General features: G+C 39.3%; 1 protein-coding gene across 14 annotated transcripts in view; it reads right to left on the reverse strand.

Moving 5' to 3' along the window:
* Window positions 1–6,417: 6,417 nt before the first annotated feature.
* The window catches only part of ADAM22 (ADAM metallopeptidase domain 22), a 129,029-nt gene continuing 115,165 nt past the window's right edge, over window positions 6,418–20,281 (reverse strand). For 7 of the 14 annotated variants that reach the window (XM_042043306.1, XM_042043309.1, XM_042043303.1 and 4 more), the window contains 3 exons: window positions 18,733–18,819; window positions 11,055–11,178; window positions 6,418–9,797 (listed from right to left, as the gene is read on the reverse strand). In XM_042043306.1, the coding sequence (XP_041899240.1) occupies window positions 9,777–9,797; window positions 11,055–11,178; window positions 18,733–18,819 (232 nt within the window). In that variant the 3' untranslated portion in view covers window positions 6,418–9,776. The remainder of the gene's footprint in view (window positions 9,798–11,054; window positions 11,179–18,732; window positions 18,820–20,281) is intronic. The other 7 variants (XM_042043313.1, XM_042043311.1, XM_042043307.1 and 4 more) reach the window with 1 other exon arrangement.

Here is a 20,281-nt window from a genome sequence, read left to right on the forward strand (position 1 = left end):
CAAAAGCTGTGCTGTGTCAGTTTGTGCATCAATTGTCCTTTCACAGGCAGACAGACTTCAGTTACATGTAAAGGAATGTTTCTATCTCCTCCGCTTTAACCCCTAGCAAGTGGCCCTCCTGCCTCCATATGCCAACTAACATACATAGGCCAAAACACACTTGGAAAAATCTTGCCAGATTACTCTTTCAGATCTCAGCAATGTTACCAATGCTGTAGAGTGTTCATGAAAGCAGATACAGACAGGCAAGACTTACTTGCCTGAGGCTTTTCAGGGGAAAAAAAAAACGGATTTTTGTTAGGTGGGAGTTTTCTGGTTGCTTTTGTTGTAGAGATTTTTGAGGGGAAGATGGGCATTGTATGGAAAGAGGGAGCAGCACAACTGTACAGAGGTAGTTCAGACTTTTTTCCAGTGAAGTAAGTTAATGAAACTTCTGTTAATTTTGGTCACTTCTGCCTACCACAGAAGAGAGATAGATGTTTTACTGCTTGTGAATGCAAAGAACGCCAGAAGAATGTTAAAGGTATATTTCTTAAATAAGTAGTTTAGGGCACTTTTGGAGAGGAATTTTTGCATTAAGGAGTGAAAGCAAAACTATACATACATGTGTGCATATATATGGACACATGCATATACATCATTGGACAAGACTCTTCAGAGCAGGAATCTTGCTCGGAGATACTGTAGTATACCCTGCTTTGTGGAGATTACTATGAAATCCTTGTCTTTAGTTTCTGGGCTATAAATTCAAAGTGGGCTGGTCTCACCTAAAGAAGCAACTTGTACTTATTGCTTGAATTTAGAATCCTTTGGATATTGCTTGTAGTTACACTTCAGAAGCTAGTTCTCCTTCTACCCTCAAAAATGAATTTCAAAGGCATAGATGACATTATACATCCATATTCTGGTAGTACATTGTCCTCTTGCACATGAAGTTGGGAAACAGATGGAATACTACAGAAAGTATTTCTAATGGAATGACCAAAGTCCATAAAGGTTCATCTGAGTGCAGCAGCCAAATCAGTTCTGTTGCAGTTCAAAACTGACAGCTGATGAGGTTAGTAAGAGTATGAAACAAAGGCTGTTCTTCCTGTAGGGATTTGATTAGACTATTTTGTATAAATACACGGCTCATCCTTACACTGTTAATTTTACTAAAAATAGTAAGACATCTCTACCAAAATATTCATTACCCACACATCTTCACTTCTGCTTAGTTGTGTTTCTGGTCTTGTAGTGGCTTTGCTGGGATAGAATTAATTTTCTTTACAGCAGCCCAAAGGTTGCTGTGTTTCGGATTTGTGGCTAATCAGCATCAGTAACACACCAGTGTTTCAGCTGTTGCTGGGCAGTGCTTGCACAGCATCAAGGTCTTCTCAGTTTCTCACTCTGCAATCACAGTGAGTAGGCTGAGTGGGGACAAGAGTCTGGGAGGGAACTCAGGACAGCTGACTCAAGTGGGCCAAAGCACTCAAGACCCAAGGACCCAAAACTCAAGTCCTTCTCAGTTTATTTCCCCAGGCTGAATTGGTATTTTGGCACCAGCCAGTTACTGGGCAGTGAAATGCTGCAAGAAAACAGTGTGAACCAATAGGGTTTTCTTATCTTGTAAACACAAACCAGTGAAAACTGGAAAAAAAACTGTTCCAAAACCAGGAGAAAATTCTAGTTTCCTCAAGAAAAAATAGTTTTTTGTTTTCCATAAGCATTTCAAAAATCCAGTGTATTCATAGGGACTGATGAGACACATCATTTTTCAAGTTTAGAGAGAAACTAAGCTAATACATACAGATGCTAAGGAGTTACTACAGTTTGCTGTCATAGCTAAAAGAAAGCCACCTGAAACCTTTGAGAAAATTGCTTCCCCGTTAAGAGTAGATTCAGTGGACAGACCGAATATGCAAGTTACCTGCTTTAGAGAAACAGTTATTCTCAGAATTAATGGTTTCTCTTTCCCACAAGGCATACTGGGAAGGATACTTAAGTGACACCAAGTGGGGTTGAGTGCTCTCAACCTTTGAGCAAACCACTGGGCATAGTTTCAAACATATTTTTTCTAGGTTGCCCTTAAACATGCAAGCTTTGAGAACAGCAGGCCCCTAAGAAAAAGATTTAAGAAGCTCGCTGGATCATTTTCAACGCTGGAATTCAAAAAACAACATCTGTATTCTACTACTAGCCTCTTCCCATGCATGCAACATCTTTTTTTTTACAGAGAGCTGTAAAACATAAAGTGCTAAATACAATGACTTAGAAGAACAAAATACACACAACAGTCTGTCATTGAAAGTCACTTTACTGATGTTACAATATGTTAGTAACATTGAAAACCACAGGCATTTGTATTAAATACGTTTGTAGAAGTGGATACTGTGACGCTGTTATTATTAAAAGTGAGCAGGAATTTAGAACCCCAAACTATAATGATTTGATTTTATAAAAAGCAACATTTTGTTTAGCTACATGAAAGCCAGATTCATTCAACAGCCCAATGCCTGTAATGTTTATGACAAAAATATCACACTCAAAGCTAGAAAGTTGTAAATTGCAAGGCTTCATTTTGATGTTTGTCAAAATCATACGCTTTTATTACATCAGGTATGATTTTTAAAGGATTTTAACTAGAAAAGACAATGATATTATGCAAATCATTGTTTTTGCCAATACTAGCCCAGCCACAGTGGTGAAACACGATTCTCCTTGCCTCTCTCAATAATGGCTAGTACGAGTGAAAAAATAGCTTTTTTTTTTACAGCAATGCTCAAGTTAGACATCAGCACAAAATGAAGCTGGCAGAGCCAGTTGGTATATACCACCCCAAAAGCTTTGCTGAAAGAACTGGTCATACAGTAAATAGTGTTTTCTCCAGCAGATTAAAAATTCTGTAATGCTTTGCTATTCTGAAAAAAATATTTTGTATTTATGCAACAATAAAAATAAGTACTGTATTCTATATAAAACATTACCTATTGTAATATATTTTTATCCTTAAGAAAAGAAAAATCAGGTTATATATTCACAGTTTGAGTATGTACTGGACTGTATTTCCAAGCATAAAATATGCAGAGTCTACACAGGCAGTGAGCAGGAGTTCTTGTACCAATAATCAAACTAAATCAGCATTTGCTGTTCTATAGAGCCTTACAATATTGCATCACTAGCTGCTCGTACCACTCTACTTACAAGGTCAGTCAGGCCTATATACAGAATTTCTAATATGGTTGTAAAAATAGACTCTCCATGCTAAAGTTAGAATATATAAGGTCTTAAGGCCTCATGTTGATTTTTTTAAAACAAAAACTTTTTTATTCAGAGGAATACAGAAACAGAAAAACAAAAGCTTGTTGCTTTGACATTTTATGCTCTAGCAATTAAAAACTCTGTTAAGACAACTTTACTTCTCCCTTAGAGAACATGTTTCTTTTTAACTGCTCTGTGCTTATTTTCCCAAATTTTTCTCATCTCATTCTGAATTATATTGTAATTATGGCCCGTCTTAAGTAGCAGAAGTTTTTAAACAGTTTAAAGCTGGTTTAGCTGAAGTGATTTTGAAACTGGTGTAGACTGGATTTTAAAGAGCTAGAACTGCCAGACCTGACTAGGTGAGCCAATTTTGAAGCCAGGCACAGTGTCTCAAGTGTGAGCAGTATCTGTGTTCTGAACTTACTGCTTGTTTTCCTTACTTGGCTGAGATAGGAATGTTGACTGTTGTAGTGCTCCTCTAAATACTTGCAGAAAACTGTTGTGGAATGACAAGATACCATGTGCTGGGTGCACAAGCTGCTGTTTCCAAAGCTCCAGTTTACATCAGCATCCATACTTGAGACACCAGAAATGGTTTTCATAAGCTGACTTAGAAAATATTTGTGTCAAAGGAGATTTTTACCATAGATGACAGAAACCATTACTTCCTTTCCTGTTCCTGCAAAAATCACACTTAAGAGAGTCCTCTTTATATTGCAGCTATGTTTACACAACCAGTTTCACTGTTTCATTTTTCTCTTGCCTTATTAGGAAAGTATTTATGTGCACACAGGAAAATCACCCTACTGTGCAGTCGCGGGATCACAACCTGCACATATTTGTGCAGTTTATTCAAATTTGTCTTCAGGAATCACAGAATATTCTAGGGAAGGGACCCACAGGGATCATCAAGTCCAACTCTTAATTGAATGGCCTGTACGGGGATTGAACCCTTGACCCTGGCATCATTAACACCATGCTCTGACCAACTGAGTGCATCAAATGTGATCCAAGTCAAATCCCATATTGCTGATAAATGTATGATTTGGAAGCCATGCAAATAGTGGGTCATCAGCTCAGCAGTCTGATGGATAATCCATTCTTGGTATTCAGTGGAGACTGAAATCCTCAAGCTGTTTAAAAATGAGGCAAATAACATCACATAGTGGTTGAAAACAGTGGTCCAAACAGTCCATTGTTACCCTGTGACACTGATACTCAATTTAGAGAAAGAAACAGATGATCTTCTGACTTGGAGCAAGAGAAACAGGAAACAGCTCAACTGTTAGGTTCACAGACTTGGTGATTAAAGAAGCTTAGCCTTCAACAATGCTAGAAGTTGAGAGACACACAGGATGGCTTAGTCACTGAGTGGTTTTACCAGTAGTCTTCTGGTTTAACCACAAGTAACTAAGCCCCAGAACAGCTGCTTGCTCAATCCCCACCCCCAGTGGGATGGGGCAAGAGAACTGGAAAGGTGAAAGTGAGAAAACTCACAGGTTGACATAAGAACAGTTTAATAATTAAAACTAAATAGTTACAGTAATAATAAGAGGAAAGAATTAATGAAAAGGGAATCAAGGGAGAAAGAAATAAACCCCGAGAAAGACAAGTGGATGCAAATGAAAACAATTGCTCACCATCAATAAACCAGTGCTCAGCCAGTCCCTGAGCTGCAGTTCCTCACTGCCAACCTTCCCCCTGGATTGTTGCTGAGCATGGCATCATATGGTTTAGGATATCCCTTGGGTCTGCTGTCCTGGCTGTGTCCCCTCCCAACTCCTTGTGCAGCCCAAGCCCACACACTGGTGGGGCAGTGTGAGGAGCAGAAAAGGCCTTGGTTCATTGCAAACACTGCTCAGCAATAACTAAAAAATTCCCTGCATTATCAACACTGTTTTCAGCACAAATCCAAACCACAGCCTCATACCAGCTACTGTGAAGAAAATTAACTCATCCCCAGGCAAAACCAGTGCAAAATCCACAAGACGTGAGGCATCATCACCTGATTATAGCACGAGCGGAAGATCACAGAATCATAGAATGGTCTGGGTTGGAAGGGACCTTAAAGACCATTTACCTCCAACCCCCTGCCATGGGCAGGACTTTCCACTAGACCAGGTTGTTCAGAGCCCCATCCAACCTGGCCTTGAACACTTCCAGGGATGGGGCATCAACAGCTTCTCTGGGCAACCTCACTGCAAAGAATTTCTTCCTAATACTTCATTTAAACCTACTATTATTAACAGCATTGGAAAGACCCTATCCATAGGGACATAGTGTGGAAAGGTGACCAACTTAGCAGCTTTCTGATGTCAGCCAACTCAGAGAGGCTGTTAATGGATGAATGTTTCATGAAAACGCTTTTCAGTTGGAGTGAAAAGGGGATGGAAGAGAACAGGAGCTCGCTGAGTTTTACACTGGAGTGTGATAACTCTGCTTACAACAACTAAGTATGGGATTCGATGACAGAGCAAGTTCTAAAGGCTAAATGAAGAGCATCCTCCTTTAGGATTATGGAGTCTCATCCTTCTTTCACATTACATCCCATCCATTAATCAATTCCTCAATGAAATTACAGCAAATTTGGTCAGAATTTGTAGTATATGCATGTCTATAATAGTGTAGGTACCCATTCTCAGCTCTGGTTTTGAAAAGAGTTGTCGCATCAGTGTTGACAAGACCAATCAGTTCAAACCAGCAATAGGGATTCAAGTAAGAGGATTTCAGTACATTAACTATTGACACCATTTCTTTCTGATTTTAATCCAGGCTATAGCTCAAAGGGTCCACTTGTTCAACAGCACGATCATTATTTCATGAGCACATGAGCTCAGCAGGTTCAACATCTCAAACCAGGGACTCTTTTATCATTTGGAAGAAGCAATCTTCAAAGTCAAGTCACACTTCAGGTGACTGGCAAGTACTGGCTTAAGTTCACAACTTAAGCAAAGATAGGCTGTATAAAATTAACAATCTTCTTGAATCTACTTACTTACACATAACAAAACTATATGTGAACTATCAGTCACAACCATTTCTGGTATATTGCCTGAGATTACTGAAGTTCTTAAGTCAACAAATCCAGAATTAGTAGGTAAATCTTTACTTGTTAAACTGTGGCATCATTGTGCAGCATTATTTTTAGATACGATCTCAATTTTCCAGTCTCCATCAGTTAGTCATATTAATTTTATTACAAATTACACAAGGTTCTTCTTCCACATAGAAATACATAAAGATAGCTTAAGTATAGCTCATCCTGCAGGTCCTATGCTCACATGAGCAATTACTTCTAGTTGAGAACTGATAGCCTCCCCACTTCAACAGGCATCTACAGCATAGTTGGCAATAACTGGTTCATTTATTAAAATAAAACCAAAATAAAAGCATGAGTCTCAATGAGTCAAAATGACTGATCTATATTAGTGACAAGTACTCTATTTTAGTCTGGATGAGGTATTATGCGGCACTTTATATTGCTATTGCCAGTGTAACTAACTACAGTGGATAAAAATATTTGCAATCTTCAAGGTTATTAATCTGGCAGCTTTCCAACACACTACATTTTAAAAGTAGGAAATGACAGCTTGTAAGCAAACTTCTCTCTCCAACCTCCACTGGCTTGGGAAGCTCACACAGCCCTGCCAGTTCAGGTCTCTCAAGTTACCAACCTGATTCAAAGTCCTCTGCAGAAGAATTTTGCAAAAACCCAAGTCCGATGATATTCTCACTCTAGACCACCAAAGTGAAAGTCAATGTTTATTTAACCTAAACTTAGTGCTCACAACTAGACTTCCAGTCACTACATGTCTCCAAATGAGAAGGTGAGTGTTAAAGGTATACTACACACATAACTGTATCATCATATGCTACAAATGAATTATACCAAAACAGAAGAAGCTGGAAGTACATACTACATTGAAAATACAGTCAGGAGGGACATCTGTTTGCAAAACAAGAAGCTATGAACATCGCAGAAAGAGCCAGTATGTTATATCCAGTTCTGTCTGCCAAATCTTGCTGCTTCTTGGTAAGGCAAAACGGAAAGGGAAGAGTAAACAGTGGTAAACATGAAATATGCACAGAAATCTAACAGAATTATTCAAAATTACATGCCAGTTTGTATCCAAAAAAATACCACAGAAGGCACATGATGAACAGTCCAGTTACTAAAGACAAGATATGAATATGGGAGGGAAAACCAGGTGACAGAGTAATACAGTGACGATCGGGTTAGCACAATGTCCTAATGTGGGTGAACCTCTTGAGGGTCCTGCTCAAAGTTCAGTGAAATCAAAAAAAGACATATTGATTCCAAGTTATGGCTCAGACCCTAATTTCATGAGCTAAGCGCTATCAACTATCTTTAATCCAGATATCCACATTCAAAGTAAATCCTAGCAAAAAATATTTTTCAGTGCTGATTGATATATTTACCTTTCACAAAAATGCAGAATCTTTCCCTAAAGCAATTACAGGTAACTGGCTCCTTCCAGATGGTCAGTCTGCACCCATTTCTGCTCACTTATATTTGTCTTTTTCCAAATACTTACCAGAACCTGTCAACTGTGAAGAAAAATCATTTGAACAACAAGGCCAATATTTTGTCATAATCCAACATACAGCCTAATCATAAAATATAGTGCTTCTAAAAATCTTACATACTTTACAGCTGCCAACATCTTTAAACATTTCTTAATTTAATCTTACATATATCTGACTTTATTGAGAGACGTAAAAGTTAAAAAAATACATTAAAAGGCTGCAAGTGTTGGGTTCACTTACTAAAGGAAATACATGAAAGAGGTAGAAGATTCAGAAACACCATAGATGTTCCCATTACAATAATATCTAATTAATCATACAGCTGTTGGGTAGGGCATTCAACTGCACCACACAGAGTCAGGTGTTTTATTCTGCTATGGTACTACCTGAAGCTAAGAAGTAGTCAATTTTGGAAAACCAGAGAATTATAAACTGATTTAATATGGTCCATTTTCTTACTGACTGAAAATTCCCAATCAGAAGGCATTTGCTTTACAATAACCTTTAGAAGTCTCAGGTGTTAGAAATATAACCATCAACTTACACACAAGATTAATATGGTAAAGAGTTGTTCCCCCCCGCCACCCCATTTTTTTTAAGCTAAATTCACTTGTGCTCAGTTTAATGCCCCAAAAAATTGTCAAAGGGGCTTCAGGGGCAGCAAGCATAGCATTCAAGCACATGGTAAAGGCGATTCCAGTAATGAATAAAAATTAAAAGACAGCAATGAAACTGGCCACTTGCCCAGTACTGTTATTATCTAGTGCAGTGAAATCATTATGCTTCTCATAAGCCTATGCCTTGCCATCTAAAACAGTGTCTGAAATGCTCTATCAAAAACACACAGCAACTCTCACAGACGGACTTCACATCACCACATCCTGAATGGATTACTTAGAAGTATTCCCAAATGTCCAGTAAGTTTGGGCTGCACGTGACTTAAGGACTCTGTTGTCTGCCGAATCATCCTTGATAACACCTGTGAGAGGATACAGTGGTCATCTCACTAAACAAGGGATTTTGGCTGGTTCCTCTTATGATGATTTAAGACAAAGTGCTGCTGTACTGGTTCCACAGTCTACTGTACAATTGAGATTGTCAAGACAGTATAAGATGCCAAAAAAGTTGTATAGATTTTGGTCAAACACCAGTTTCTGAGAGACACAGTTTTACAGTACTGTACTTTCTGTATTTCCAAGGATGTCTGCTCATAATATTAGAAAATCTGAAGTGTGATGATGTTAGTCATGACTGTTTCTTTAGGCATTTGGCAAAATACACTTACGTATAACAGCTATTTTTGACATTATTGAATGTTTACATATATACAATCTGTATACTGAGATTATAAACATGTAAGGTAGAAAAAAAAAGGTATAATCTTTGTTTGTTTCCATTTGTGTCAAATAGTTTCCTTTCAAAGCTTGAAATCCTGCCACAAAAAAAAAAAAATCCTATATTTCTTACTCCTGCATGCTAATCTCTACTACAGTATGTTGTTTTTCCCTTACACGTGGAAAGTAAAGAACACAAGGTTCATGCATACAGCATACAAGTTTACATAGGCTGGGCTCTCCGTGAGGCACGTTCCCAGTTCCACTCTGGTCTGACTCAGGACTGCAATAAACCAGAGAAAAACCTCTATTACACAGGACTGGCAAGTGGACTGTAGTTGGGATTCTAGGTAAGTGTATCTGTCACCATGTGGAACAGCCTTGTCACATCTGGGCTAATTATTCTTTGTCAAATGTTATGATTTTGGTTGTTCATCAGATCCGTAAGATACAAGTCAACAAAAAAGAAAAAAAAAAGACTGTTTTCTTCCTTTCCACATGAGAGGAGGTTCTCACTGCAATATCATGGGCAGCTCTGTTGATCTTTCGAATTGTCTGAAGAGCAGATGAATGTGCAGTGACTCAGTGATGCTGAGTTTCTATAAAATCCAAAGTAAACAGTTCTGATGTGACCCCAGGAAAACAGTGCAGCTAGATGGATGTCTCCCATAGCTGGAGAGAGGGAAAATGAACACAAACACACATTGAACACCAAGATAAAACAGGCCATTACCCAAACAGTGCAAGGAGCTTGTTTGGCGAACTGCATCTACATCACTTGGGTCTCCAAATCTCATCCCAGCCTCTGGTGGTTATCTGTTCACCAAGTGAGCAGTCTCAAGCATTTCAGCATGACTTGCAGTCAACATAGTAAATGCCCATGGCTGGGAGTTCCGTTTTCTTTTTGAAGGAGAAATGTCAGTGTAGCATCAAACTTGTACTAGACAGCTTTTACCTCAGAGTTACGCTAATACTAATGTAGAGATAACTTCCCATTCTCATCTGCCTAACTCTGCTCAGAGCAGCATGACTTCCTGTTGTGGGTTTGAGCTGCTGCCAAAGCAGCTCCAGGGCTGAGACACATCAGTACAGCCTGGGCTCCAAGGTGCCTTGGGAAACCCTGTGCTGCACCTCACACAACCTTTTGCCCCAAGCAGCACTGATGGAGCAGCTTGCAGGTTCCCTCAGCAGCACTCCACTCCTTTTTTCTTGAAAAAAAAAGGACAGAGAACAATGATGAGAATCTCATCAGCATCAGCAACATGAACCAAGTAAAGCTTCTAAAGCAAATGTCAGGACTTTTTTGTTTATTGCAATACCTGCTATGTCTGAATTGACACAAAGAAAGCAAGAGCCTTTTGGAGCAGCTGGAAATCTCTCTGTATGGGGAATCACCATCCACCACACATTCCAGCAGTTCCTGCTCACTCTAGGGGGGCCGGGGTGGGCTCAGGTCACACAGCAGTGAAGTCCCTCCAGGTCTGCAAGCCCTCCACATGCTCCATAACTGGAACTTTGTTACCTTTCCATAAAGCTGGAAAGCAGCTATCCCCACAGCCTGAAGGAGAGTTGTTGGGAGAAGGGGTAAGAAAGGAGAGCCAAACACACCATTTGCTCCAGGGCTGCCTGTCCTCTGCAGCCCAAAGGCTGTCCCAGGCACACTCTCAGCTTGAAAAAAGAAAATTAGTGAAATCTGGGCTTCAGGGCAGGTTTAAGAGGAACCTGAAAAGCAGTCTGTAAACACAGCCACCGAGGCCTTTATCGCTGCCAGAGGCTCAGCCTTCCAGCAGCTTCAGAACTTCAGGGTGCAAAGGAAATGCCACTCCAGCTCTCCCTGTTGGTCAAAGGTGCTAATCTGCCACAGTTTCCTTTTGAAAAACTACCAGTAAATCAAGTTACTGATGAAAGGCAGAGAAGAGGAACACATACCCTGGCACTTTGCCTGTTGGCTTTTTTCTCTTCATCAGGAAGTGGTGGCATCGGGTATGGGTACTTTCTGCTGGAAGCAATAGATCCAGTGGATGAAGACGGAGACTTTGCAGGAGATAGTGTCCTGAGATGTTGAAACACACAAAATAAATGTGATGTCTTTGCATTCTAGCACTGCAACAGCAACTGCCATTACTCTGAAGCTTGGTTCAGAGACAAATATATAGCTTATTATTAGCTCAATAGCAGGGGAATAAAATTGCTTGATCAGTTGTCTTATAATTTCATTATATGAATAAAGGTATTTATAGATTTCAGGAACACTGGAAGAAAAAAAAATTTGCTACTTCTTATTAGAATTGTATTGCATAACAAAAATTACTTCTTAAACTGTTTTATATGGTAATGTAATTAATCATTATAAAATTAATAAAACAAATCTGCAATTGAATAAATACAGAACTAAAAGAGAAACATGGCATTATAAAGCCTAAATAGAAACAGTAATTGTATAAATACAAGCTGAACAAATGTCTTCTCCCAGTGACTAAATGGCAATTATCAGTGTCTTTATGCATATCTTACACATCTCCTAAATTGATACAAACATAGAAAATAAATCTATTATTTTTGTAACATTAACTTACACAAATGCATGCATTTGGAGGCCAAACTGTTAGTTGTGAAGAAACAAAGGCATATACAAAGTGCTAATAACAAATTGTTATACATGCAAGCATCATACAGTGCATATTGTTCCAGCCAAAGAAAGAGTCTGATGAGAATATACAAAAATGGACTGATTAGTCAATGGCAATCAGCATTTCTGTACAAGGTGAGTAGAGTAAGCAGGAGCAAGGAAATGTTTGTATCACATGAAAGGCATTCTTTTCATGTCAATAAGGCAACAGCACATTATTGACTGAAATTTTATACCCAAGAAAAACTCTTATGCTTCTGTTTTGAAATTCTGCACTTTTCCCACTTGAGAGGTTCCTATCAGGCTCTAAATCTGGGCAGAGTAAAATGAAAAAAAGGCCTCAAAGTAGAAAAATTGAGCTACCCTGGCCACCTTGTTCTCTTGTACAGACCAAGGGCATTTACTACAGGAGGCCTCTTACTACGGCAGGCACATGACTCAGCCCTCCCTGAGCACTGCTATCTAGTATCTTCTGAGTTAATGTGTCCTTGAAGATGAAAAGTTTCCATAAGGATATGTGAAATTTATTTACCTTTAAATAACTCTACTTTTATTTTGGACTTGTATCATTTTGTTGTGTCTGTAGCTCCCTACAACAGCACATTCTCTTGCCTCCCATACGAACAATGACTGATGGTAGCCACAAGCAACGAGGTGTCAATGGAAATTATGTGATGAGAGCTCTCCAGTCTGGCTCATGATCCTCTAATGCCTCACATGGTAGCCTTTAAGTTCAACAGCACTTAAAAGATTTACATTGGTACAATTATCCGAACATGGAAGTGTACATCTTCACTACCTGCACATTGATCACCCATTAAGATGAACTGGACATACATCAGTGTTTTCAGGAAAAAAACCCTGAAACCGTTACTGCAGTATAAAACAAGGTTTTCATATGTCCAACATCATGGATCTGGGCATCAAACTGTGCATGTAAGAAAACAGGTTAATTTAAAAAAAAATTCCAGGGAAAGGTTGTTAACAGCACCCTGCTGTTCACTATCCATACAAGTCCTCTCATCTCTGCCCCTAAGTGGACTAGAAAGATCACTAATAAACTATTTGTGGATCTAGAATGAAAAACGTAAGGAGAAGAGGGAAGAGGGAAAATAAGGAGAGCATATTTTACATATTATTAGTAATCCAATTATTCACTAATTTTACCCCACTGCTGCAGTAGAATTTTAAATTTTCATTTTAAAATTTGTAACAATGCACTTGGAGATCAGAAGCAAGGAACTGGGCTTGTGGTATCTGACTTGGCAAGCCCTATCAGAAAGCTGTTTCTAAGGTAGCACAGCCAGGCGGTGGCACACAGAATGAAGGCGTCTCCCATCTCTTTCACCATACCAGGCACAACACCTCCAACACACCACAGGCTCTTTACATTTTAGGCACTCTAAGAGAAGGCCACAGTGAGAGGAAAAGCCACAGCCAATCTACCTGTCCATCCATCTGAGCAGGTGATCCTGGAAGGAGCAATAACCCCCAAAAGATGGGGCATCTTGAACATCTTCCCTGCACAAGCAGGTCCTCCAACCAGGATCCCTAACTGAGCCTTTTAGCCAGGAAGCTTTGCACCATATCTTAAACACGCTGTCTTTTCCAAAGATTTTGAAGGCCAGGCCTCCAGTGTAGCTGCCTACATTTCCTTCTTCTCAAACCCCCTTTGCACTGCCTGCTCACCTGCAGATTGCACATCTAACTGATACGAGCTTTGCTGCTCAGCTGCACCTGCAACACTACAGCCAATCCATCGAGAATGCAGTTGCACACTTACAGAAATGACCTTGCCCTGCCCTCACAGGGCCTCAGCACTTATTTTTGCTGTGGAGTTACATGCTGGTTTTTGACATCTTTAGTGCCAACTACTGAGACTGTGAACATACACGACTCAGCATATGCTCACAGATCTTACAATGCATCTTCTGTGATAAATGGCGCTGTTTGAGGTGGTTTTGATCACCTTTCAGGTTGTGCCCTGCAATTGTGTATGTGCTGTGTATCCCAGATTTACATATACTTTAAATGAGAAAGGTCAGGTCTAGCTCTTTCTCATTTACAGGATGGAGAGACAGCATTCAGGGACACTTGCAGGTAATGCTGGGGTTAAAGGTAGGAAAACTTGGCAGTTTTGGTCAAGGGTGGGATCCACTTAGTTTTCACTAGGGTTTCAGTTCTCCTGCAATCAATCCATTAGCTTTCATGCCAAATATTGCTTCCAGCTGAAACTTACACAAGAAAACAGTGCACAACACGACAGAGATTTAGGAGTTTTACTGCCAACCCCAAATGAAGCCATGCACCTCAACTGCAAAAATTCTAATTTTTGACCAGAAAGCAAGATAGAGTGGCCACTTTGCGTCTGTCTGTCTGTCCTGAAAGCTAAAACTCAGAGTGTGTGGAGACCATTCTGTGATTCACAACAAAGCACTGTGGCAGCAGGAAGACATCTGGAAGCAGTCCCTTCAGCCATGGGCCTACCTGCTCTGCCTCTCGTCCCTAAACAGGGAATGCTGGCCCACAAGAAACAGTGCAAAATGTGTCACCTGGTCACACAACTAAACATTCTGCAATTTAGAGTGTCATTTTAGCTGAACTCAAGGCAGGTGGCCCTGACAGATCTGAACTGTTCATGAACTGTGAGTGATTCTCTTTTGCAGACTGAAATAATGTAATGAAATTCAACTAACATTCAACCTGGTGAAAGCATTTCAAGCTCAAATATAGATCCTATCAGCCTAATCTGACCTTTGCTGCTGTGGATTCAGCTCTTTGTAGGACATCATCAGCCTAAATCATCCTACATTAGGAAGTTAGGATCTTCGAAAAACACTGGTGTGGCTAAATATTTTAAAATAAGTTCCTTTTAAAAGCCACACATTTCCTCAGAAAGAGCAGCAGCAGAGGGGAGAGGAGGCTCATGGAGGGGCTGCATAAGAGACAATGGCTATGGCTTGAGCTGTCACTTGGATCAGTGAACTGTGCCTCAGAAGCAGGCACTCACATGCTTCAATGAACTCGTCTCCCTAACTCTTGACAGAAAATCCTCATCCTACTGACATCAGTAGGAATTTTTTCATTGTCTGCCCACAATACCAGTAATTTGCTTTGGTTATAATAGGGAAAAGTTTTGCTTGTTTGTTTTTTACTTTAAGCACAGTCTAGAGCTGCCTCAGTAAGAGCAGCTTGCCAAGGGCTGGCCACGGCTCTGGCCTCAGCTGGATGCTCCCAGAGGAAGGTAATGGAGATGATCAGCTGAAGAGGAACTGAGAAAAAATCAAGGACACAAAACACATTAGAAATAGGAGGGAAATGACAGTCTACTGTCTCCTCCTTCCATGCCCCTTCTCGATGCCCTTCCAATATAGGAAGGCTGTTTTCCTTCTAGTTATGTGCTCTGGGTCTCCATCTTAAAAAACCCTTTTGTTTGTAAACCCTTTTGTTTGTAAACTACTCTTGTATTTAAATAACTCTCATAAAATATAACTTATTGTAAATACTTGCATTAAATCAAATGTAGGCAGCTCAGTGCTTTAGAAGGTGCCTTCTAGTCTTTTTTTGTTTATAATTATCCACAGAAATGCCACATTTGGGGCTTCTGGCAGTTTTTTTCTGATTGCATCATGGCTCCATCAAGTCTTTCAGATTCAGTGAGAATTCTGAGTAATCCTTAACCATATTTCACAGGGTCAGCCTGTGCAGTGGACATTGCAATTTGCAGTAACAAGAACAAGCAGTAATAGCACATTCATAAAATAACATCCCTTATAGCAAAGCTAAAATCAGGGAAAGGCTTCCTGCCTGAGTTTATTGCTCTGGTTATGTGGTTATAGCCTGGCACACAAAATTAAATCTAGACTAGACTTTGAGCAGGAAAATGAGATTTTTCTTCAAAGATCTTATTTTCTTACAGATGGGAATCCCACACTTGGGAGTTTTCTGATGCCAGAGACACCAGCTACTATTATTACTATCATTAATAAAAAGTAATTATATGGAAATACCCATCAGACTTGTAGACTAGAAAAAAAAAATTAACTAGGAAATCAGGTGCCAGAGAGACAAATTATGATTTATACAGGGTTTTTTAAGCAGGGCTTTTTTTTTAAGATGGAGAAAATCTTGGTGATGACTAGTATCTCTTTTTTCTGAAAATCTGCAACATTCCTAGGAACTGTAGCAAGTATTTTTGTCATTTCTCCTCATTCTATTTTAACTCTTCCTACAACAGCACCAGTCATCAGCATATTGTTCCTAAAACTACAGGGAAACAAGGAAAACAGCAGTATTACCTTCAGGACACATTTAAAAGAACAGAGAAATCAAAAGTAATCTGCGACATGAACATTACCCAGTGAAGTATTGCGTGTAAATGTCTTATCCTGGGACTCTGACTCTTAAAATATAGTACCAGCTGGACAGTCTGACTTCAGCCTGACTTTCTCTGACTGGTTTATCAAGCAAGATCTGTTTCGTTCTGTTTGTGAATCACTTCACAAGCCCAGCCTCAAAACCCAGCCACAAGATGCTCCGACATACCATTCCTAGGAACAGTCTTTTCCTGTCCATGCTATCATTAAGCAAAACTGCATCTGATTTTTGTGGAGAAACTGTTAGTTCAACCTCTCATAAACCCATGGCAACTCCCCTCAGGAGATCTGATTCTTTGCCTTCCGTAATGTGTCTGCAGAATACTTCCCCATGATTACTTCATTTAATTAGGACAATAAAGAATTCTAAATTTATTCTAGTTGCTCTCTCATTTCTAAAGGTAACTGCTGCGGGCAGTGATTAGTAAGCTTCTACGTTGCAAAATTTCTGATTTATGTTTCATCTCTGCTGATATATAGCCTTTAAAACACATGGGTCAGCTTAATCCTCATCTACATGCCAAAAATGCTTGGTTTATCTCATATACAATTAGAAATGTGACTCATTCAGTGTAACAGCTGAATACCCTCAGGGGCAGGGTACACTCCCATCAATTTAATCTAGTTACTAAATAAAGATGTACTGATGTTAAAAAATGAGAACCAAATTATGAGTATGCATACAGATTTTTAAAACTGTTTAACTAAACCATTTAAAGCAACCTGTTTTAAAATAGTGCTATCTTCATGTTCCATAGATGTCTTTGTTTATTGCTACCACAGGTCTTCTGATACAAAAACCCTGAAAGACAGCTATGGGATTATGTTATGGTGGGCAACTCTTGACCTTGCCTGAACAATAAAGGTTGAGAGGCTATTTTTAGAAAAAGATTTGGTAATAAAAACACACCTCACTTCTTATGTGAGTTTACCTAATTTCAGCTGCCAGGGACCTTTTGTCATTATCAGTCTTATTTCGCTAATCTAAAGGACCTCCCACCCACAAAGATTTTGCTCCATATGCAGTGATGTGGACTTCATGATCAGGTAAGTGTTCAGCTGCTCCATTAAACTGAACAGCCTGAGCCTCTGCAGTCCTTTCTGTGGTTTCTCTAGAACAGTTCTAGAACATGCTTGCTGAACTGCAGACACCAGAACTGGACCCTCTGTCCCAGTGCTGAAACAACCAGACTCACAATACTCCCTGCCGGAATGTCCAAGTACCAAGAGACCTGTCTGATACCGACTGGCACAATCACAATGACCTCCTGTAACCCTCAGATTCTTGCACCAGGGATCTCTTCTCCCTTTTCAGGACCGAGATCAGGGCTGACAGGCTAAAGTTTACTCATTTTCCCTATTTGTTCACTGGAAAGCTTTTCTGAAGCTTACTATGTGATTTATGAGATGTTGAAAGCAAACGCAAATGGTTTTTAAAAGTAACAATTTTATGGTCTTTTAAGGCTTCAGGATGTTCTTAGTTGTAAAAATTATTAAACTCCTACCCTGCCATTTAATGTCTGCCAGTGTTACTACTGGAATAAAAGTGTTTCATTAGTATCTTGTGATACAACTCCCAAAGGCACACTGCACACATTTAGTGTATGTTTCTGCCCTGCTGCACTATTACTAGGCCTACTTGTGTAGCAAAATTATTAAGATTCTATTTACTTGTTCTTACCATCCTTCACTGTTTTGGCTGAAGATTTTGGTTATTATTCTTTTGATTTGTGCTTCTATCATTATCTTCCTTTTTTATATGTCAGTTTACAGCTTCATGGACTTTGTTCATGCTTTATGTTATTTGTCATAAATTGTCTTCCATTCTCTCCTATGCTGGCTCATTTTTTCAGCTGATGCAGAGATCTCTCTCGGCTGTGGGACTGTGTCTTTTGGGAATCTACTGCAACATTCTCAGTCTCTTCATTCGTGTTCAACAGGGGCCCAGCCTCATGCATTCTTTTTCTCTGTAACTTGGAATGTATCAGATAACGCACACTTGTCCCTTTCAAAAACAAGTGATATTTTCAGTTGAACCCTACCTCACTTGTAACAGATTAATTAGCAGTTTGATAATTAGAGCACAAAGTATATTCTCATACATTTAGTTTTCCAATTACAATATACAAATTATTTCATTGCAAGCTGAGGGTAAAATACCACTACTTTTTATACTTTTTTCGTTTAAATTTTAGTATGCACTATATAAGACAGTAGGTAGAGTCAATGTGTTATGAAACCACTTGCTTCAGTAAATTAACATTCTATTTAAGTTAATACTACTTTATTAGTGATAAGTATGTCTCATGCCCATAAAACACTACTTGGCATAAAATGATGAGAAAGCTACTACAAGCTATAGATGATGGTGGGAATGCATGCACTACACACACCCTTTTCAATGGCTTCATTAAAACATTCAGAAAAAGAATTGTAAATTGCAAATGAAGCCAAAAACAGACATCAAAATGCAGCAAAAGAAGAGGGGCCCTTTGCACCTAAGTAACTTGTATTGATTTATACAAGGTAGGAGCCTCAAGATATTTGTATATGCTGGAACAGCTCTAAAAAATGAGAATTATAGAATTAATTTACAAAATACCTAAAGTATGGTCCTTCTGTGTTTTTATTCACATCTTCTACCCACTTAGCTACATTATATTCTCTTTTGAACCATGGGTTTAAATACCTGCAGAAAGCAATGGAAGGAACAGAGAAAGCAGAAGAACAAGAATAGAAAATCTGAGAACACACAGCACAAGCTTAGCAAGGATGTCTTCATCCCCAAAATGCAAGTGAATATGGCAAATAAATCAGTATGGATTTGGGTGAGGACTAGGCAACGTGTACAACTGCATGAGAAAATCTGACCTACAAGACTCATATGTTTGATTAATCTGGAAACTCTTTGGGATACATCATTCATTTAATGTCTTAAGGGTAAAATTCACTCCTATGTAGAGGGCCAGCATTAAGTCCACGGTTTGAACTCCCTCATGATCTCAAAATAAGGATGAAAGGGCGTTTTGGCTTCAATCACAAAGTTTGCTTGCCAAAGACACACTTTTGCACCCATCTATATAAATTGCAAGATAATGGCTAAATAAGCACAGAATCTTGGGCTTGAGCCTTTTTACAGGAATGAATTTCAGCCTCAGTGTGCTAAAAGGCTTGAATTTTTTGCCACTATAGTGACAATTTATGCACTTATAGGCAAACAATGCTCTAATTCTTCATTGTTCATTTAGTTTGGCTTTAATGGAGGTGGGCTGCAGAGTTATGTCACATTTTACAGAAGCAATCTTGATACCAAAACCACAGTTTTTAGGGAAAAAAGTCTGAGCTGTATACTCATATTAGTTACATGAAAATTATGAAATAAATTGATGTTTAATTATCTGATAACAAATTACCAGGAAAGAAGAAAACTTTTTTGTAACAATTTTTTTCCCAATAACAAGATAAGCAAATTCCTCCCCCTCTGTCACGTTAAGAGAAAAGGGTGATGCAGAAAACAGGAGTCTGCCTGGACCAATTTAAAGTTTGTTCTTGTTATATACGAGTGGCAGCAACCAAATAATTACTTGTGATCACCATCTTTACATAACAGAGACTAGCACAGTGAAATAGGAAACAAATTTTAACCAAGGAAAATGGGAAAGAAAATTCTTCTTTAGGTTATTTTTTATACTTCTGGGCCAGTTCTTGCCACCCTTATTTATGGGTGTGACGCCAACAACCTCACACATGGGAACAGGCCTTGCAAGGGATTGCTCAGATGAATAAAAGTTGGGCCAAATCATGCCATTCAACCCCCTCCATATTTCAAACCACGATGACAACCAAAGCAGTAGCTTTTTCAACTTCTTTTGCTCCTTTTTTGCTCTGGAACGTCTCCTCCCCACCCCGCGCAAGCACAGCCACAGCTCTTAGAATGTACTCGCCCTCAGCCACAAGTGCTTCTAAGTAGCTTCCTCAGCTCGCTTATTTATCAGGAATCGGGAGTGCTTTATGCTTTCCAGCTTGGGATCTTAGAGAAAGAAAACGTCAAAAGTGGTAGAGCAGCAAAACAGATGAACCACAAGTGAAGCAACAGCCTGATGCCAGCATCACCAGGAACTAATAAACTTCAGCTTTAGCTTTAATTGTAC

The sequence above is a fragment of the Corvus kubaryi genome, unplaced genomic scaffold (assembly GCF_017639235.1).
Source record: "Corvus kubaryi isolate FWS band 111438036 unplaced genomic scaffold, C.kubaryi_AGA036_p1.0 37398, whole genome shotgun sequence".
NCBI classification, from domain to species: Eukaryota; Metazoa; Chordata; class Aves; order Passeriformes; family Corvidae; genus Corvus; species Corvus kubaryi.